The following is a 4,343-nucleotide window of genomic DNA, read 5'->3' as shown; positions in this document are numbered from 1 at the left end:
CCGTTTCCGCCGAAGCCCACCACCCAGGCGTCTGCTCCCTCGCTGAGCTCACCCCGGCCCCTTGGTCTTCGTGGGTGGGGAACCTTCCGCTACCTTCCCAAGCCCTGCTCACCCCCACTTTCCTCCCAAACGCCTCGCGCCGTCTTGCTGGGCCACATTCTCTGTGCCTGAGCGTGGTGCCCTGTGATTGGAAGCTGAGCCGCTGCCAGCACCTTAGTGCCAACATACAGGACCCCTTGCTCCCGGGAGATGCACCTGGGCCAGGCTGAGTGGCTTGGGAGCAGAGCTGGCTCACCCCCCGATGTGCACAACTGAAGGCAGCGCCACCAACCTTCCCTTTGCCCCTCTCTGACCTCCGACCTCCGACCCTGCTGTCCGCTAGGCTCAGAACCCTTCTCTTCTCTCCCTGGAGCCTGAGGCAGACCCCCACCTGCTAGATTTGACAGCCAGGCTACAGGGGTGTGCCTCCCTGATCCTGTCCCCCTGGTAGCACCGCCTCGGGCCGGGCCCCAGACGCTCGCCGGGCTGGGCGCTGGAACTGCTTTTTCTTGCAGACAAGGACCTGCGGACCAAGGGCTTCAGCCTGGAGTCCTGCCGCAGCATGGTCAACCTCATGGACGTATCCTGCCGGGGCGAGCGGTTGGGGTGCAGGCGTGGGAAGGGGCAGGGGGACTCGGCCCAGGAGTAGTGCCGAGAGAGGGACCGAGCTCTGCACAGTGTGGGTGGACCGGTGCCTTCCCGGGCGTCATCCCATCGATGGGGAAACGGAAACTGAGTCACGGGCCTTGTGTCAAGTGAGAGGTGGAGCGGGGCCCGCATCCCCGAGTGACCCTCAGGCTGGTGCTCCTTCTGCACCTCCCCAGCCCACCCAGGTTCAGAGGGCAGGGCCGGCCTGGCCACGGCTGACTGTCCTTGGGTCCTGCTGCCCCTGGCGCTCTCTGCGGCCAGTCTCCCCTTCTCCCAGCTGTGGGGTTTCAGCTGTGGGGTTTTTCCCTTAACGGCTGCCCAGCGGGACGGCAACGGGAAGCTGGGCCTCGTGGAGTTCAACATCCTGTGGAACCGCATCCGGAATTACCTGGTAGGTGGCCCCTGCCGGCTGCACCGCCGTGCCCCTCCTCTGCGGCCTTAGTCGCAGCAGGGCCAGGCCAGGCTGCAGGCCGACGGCCCAGGTCCCACCTCGGGCCTGGTTGTCCGGAGCCCACGTGCCCCAGCAACCGACCCACCTTTTTGGCCCCCGTCCTCCCCCCCACAATCCTCACCCTGGGATGGACTGGAAGGGCTGGCTGTCTCCGCTGAGCCCTCACCCTCTGCTCCCCGCCCCAGGCAATCTTCCGGAAGTTTGACTTGGACAAGTCGGGCAGCATGAGCGCCTACGAGATGCGGATGGCCATCGAGTCTGCAGGTGAGGCTGGGGCACCTGTGGGGCCCCAGGCAGATGGCCCCAGGCTGCCTCCCTGACAATTGGCCCTTGTCCCTGGGGTGATGGTGGCGATGGTGCGGGAACAGCCCTCTTCTGCCCTTCCCCCACGGCCTCTGAGCTGGGTGGTAGCAGCATTTATGTTTGTCCTCGGTGCAGCTATGAGGGTAGAGGCTTTTATTGTTCCCACTGTGCTCAGAGGAAAGTGAGGCTCAGAGAGGGAAAGTGACTGGCCCGAGGCCACACAGCGGGGAGAGGTGGAGCAGCCACAGCCTCCGTTGGAGAGACCCGAGGGTTCGCCCTTCAGCCCTGGTCCCCTCCCTGTCCCCTGGGGCTGGGCTGGGCCTCCCTGGCTCTCACCTGCTCCCCTGGGCCAGGCTTCAAGCTCAACAAGAAGCTGTATGAGCTCATTATCACCCGCTACTCCGAGCCCGACCTGGCCGTGGACTTCGACAACTTCGTGTGCTGCCTGGTGCGACTGGAGACCATGTTCCGTGAGTGTCCCGTTCAGCTCCTTCCCCCAGGTGTAGACCCTGCATGGCACCCACCAGGGAGGCCAAGGCCTCGGGGTGGAGCCAGGGGCTGAGTGCCGGAGACCTGTGTGTGTGTGTGTGTGTGTGTGTGTGGTCGGGTGTGTGTGTGGGGGTGTGTGTCCTGCTCTGTGCCAGAATTCTCAGCCTCATGTCATCTTTTCTTGAACCACAGGGTTTTTCAAAACTCTGGACACAGATCTGGATGGAGTCGTGACCTTCGACCTGTTTCAGGTGGGAACCTGCTGGGCCAGGTCGGGGAAGGACCGGGGGGCGGTGGAGCCCGTGGCCTCAGAGCCAGCCCTCCAGGCCAGGCCACCCGAGTCCTGGGAGGATGGGGGATGTCGGGTCCTGGGAAGGGAGGCCAGGCCCCTGGAGGCCTCTGCAGGAGCCAGCAGCCGGCCTCCCAGGGTGGAGGAGGTAAGAAAGTGGCCCCCCTCTACCCCCCAAGAGGGTTGCTCTCAGGGGGCTGAGAGATGGTGGCGCCTGAGCCAGGGGGTTGGGAGGCTGGGCTTGGAGTGGCCCCGCTGACCCGTCTCCTGTCTCCCCTCCCTCCGCCGGCAGTGGCTACAGCTGACCATGTTTGCATGAGCAGGGGAGAGGCCCCGGGCTGCGTTCCTCTCCCTCGTCATCCGCCAAGCTCTGCCTTCCCACCGCGCCACGCCCGGCCACGCCAGCTGCAAGTGCCTTCCTCGGAGCGGGCGGTGGCCTCTGTCCCCTCACCTCCAAGCCGCCACGGTTCATCTGCTCTGGGCAGAGCTGTGTGGCCCCCCTGCTCCTCGGACCCTGGGCTCAGGTGGACGCCCCAGCCCCTCCCGTCGCCAAGCCAGGAAGGCAGCTTTCGCTTGTTCCTGCCTCAGGGTGGGGCTCCTGGGGGCGCTGACAGCCCTGGCCTCCCAGCATCTTAACGTGTCCTCTGCCCTCACTCCAGAGACCGGCCACCTGGCCTCACCTGCGGACTTTAAACCATAACCACTAGCTCTGCACCGTCTGTATCATAGTGTGCGGAGCCCCCTCCCAGCCGGGCCCCCGCCCCAGCGCTGGGAACGCCTGTCCCTCCCTGTGCAGAAGCCAATGTCCCCCTCTGCCCCATGGCCTGGGTCCCAGCCTTGTCTGCTGACCAGGAGCTGCCTGGCCCAGGGGGTGTCAGGTCCTCCCTTCCCCCCTCCCTCCCTCCTTTTTTATATCGGTGACTTTAAAGGGGACTCTGGTACTGGTATACTACTTATGGGGGTGCCAGAGGCACCTGGGCCTGGGTGTGTGTCGGGGGGCTCGTGTTTCCATGCAGAGAAACCTCCAATAATAAAGGAGAAAGGCCCCGTGTCTGTGTCTGGACTGTATTCCTGCCCCAGGCTGCTCCCCCAGGACCTGGCAGGTGGCACTGTGGGGCCTGCCCACCCTCCTGGCTGCCCTGGAGGCTCAGTTCCTGCCTTCCTGGCTTGCTCCTGCCTGTGAGGCTCTGGCTGAAACCAAAACCCCTACTTAGCACAATCCCGACCCCCCAGGAAGCTCCCCAGAGCACAGAGCCTCCTTCAGGTCCTCCCGGGGGGACTCTGTGACCCAGACACCTGCAGCTTATGTAAGCTGCTCTGGCCCCTCTGGGAGCCTGGCTTTCCTTACAGAGATAAGAGTGGTTGAGGGGAGGGGGTGTGGGGGTGTAGAGGGAGCCACAAACTAGGACAGTGTGTGTGGGCAAAGGCTGACGGAGCCCAGGGGTGGGGGCTGCCCTTGGCTGCTGGGAGCCCCAGGTGGAGCCCCGAATGCGCCATGGGCTGGCACAGGGCCGGGAGTGGGCCATCCCGGGCCCGCTGGTCCTTGTGGTCCCTGGGCCAGGCCCTCGGGGCCTCGGTGTCCTCAGCAGGGGGGCTTGGCCCATCGCTTCCTGGGAGCCTGGCTGGCTGGGAGCTAGGTGGGGAGCGGGGGCAGGCGCGCCGAGTTCTCTGTATTGGGTTTTGCTTGATGAGAACACCGTGGGGCTGGAGGATCTGGGGGCCGAGCCCCTCGCAAAACCGCATTCAAAGGGAAGGGGGAGGAGCATTTACCGCTGGGGTCCTCCGGTGAGGGCAGCGGGCAGGGCGGCTGGGCCCGCAGAGCTGGGCGATGGTTGTGAGCCCGCTCACTGTTTAGGGGTGAGATTGAAGAACCCGGGAGGAAGGGTCTGGAGGGGGCAGCCCCGCAGACATGGGGACACCCGAGGCTGCCTGGGAGGTGTAACCGGACCCTCTGAGCTGTGGGCACAGGGCCTCTGTGGTCCTGACCCCGGGCCTGTTCTCCCACCTCCCAGGGCGCGCCCCAGCCCCTGTACATAAGGCCCTGCCAGCCGGGCGCGGTCAGGTCTGAGGCATGGCCTTCACCGACCTGCTGGACGCCCTGGGTGGCGTGGGCCGCTTCCAGCT

General features: G+C 65.5%; 2 protein-coding genes across 2 annotated transcripts in view; both read left to right on the top strand.

The window, feature by feature from the left end:
• Window positions 1-3,269, top strand: part of CAPN1 (calpain 1) — a 34,599-nt gene extending 31,330 nt beyond the window's left edge. Inside the window, exons 17-21 of the mRNA XM_006771615.2 lie at window positions 1,010-1,078; window positions 1,324-1,402; window positions 1,795-1,911; window positions 2,123-2,181; window positions 2,512-3,269. Coding sequence (XP_006771678.1) covers window positions 1,010-1,078; window positions 1,324-1,402; window positions 1,795-1,911; window positions 2,123-2,181; window positions 2,512-2,538 — 351 coding nt within the window. The 3' untranslated portion in view covers window positions 2,539-3,269. The remainder of the gene's footprint in view (window positions 1-1,009; window positions 1,079-1,323; window positions 1,403-1,794; window positions 1,912-2,122; window positions 2,182-2,511) is intronic.
• Window positions 3,270-4,137: 868 nt separating this feature from the next.
• LOC102773276 (solute carrier family 22 member 20) overlaps window positions 4,138-4,343 on the top strand; it is an 11,774-nt gene continuing 11,568 nt past the window's right edge. Inside the window, exon 1 of the mRNA XM_006771709.2 lies at window positions 4,138-4,340. Within this exon, the coding sequence (XP_006771772.2) occupies window positions 4,291-4,340 (50 nt within the window). The 5' untranslated portion in view covers window positions 4,138-4,290. The remainder of the gene's footprint in view (window positions 4,341-4,343) is intronic.

Source organism: Myotis davidii, unplaced genomic scaffold (genome assembly GCF_000327345.1).
Source record: "Myotis davidii unplaced genomic scaffold, ASM32734v1 scaffold425, whole genome shotgun sequence".
NCBI lineage: Eukaryota > Metazoa > Chordata > Mammalia > Chiroptera > Vespertilionidae > Myotis > Myotis davidii.
This window is presented reverse-complemented; position numbering and strand designations above follow the sequence as displayed.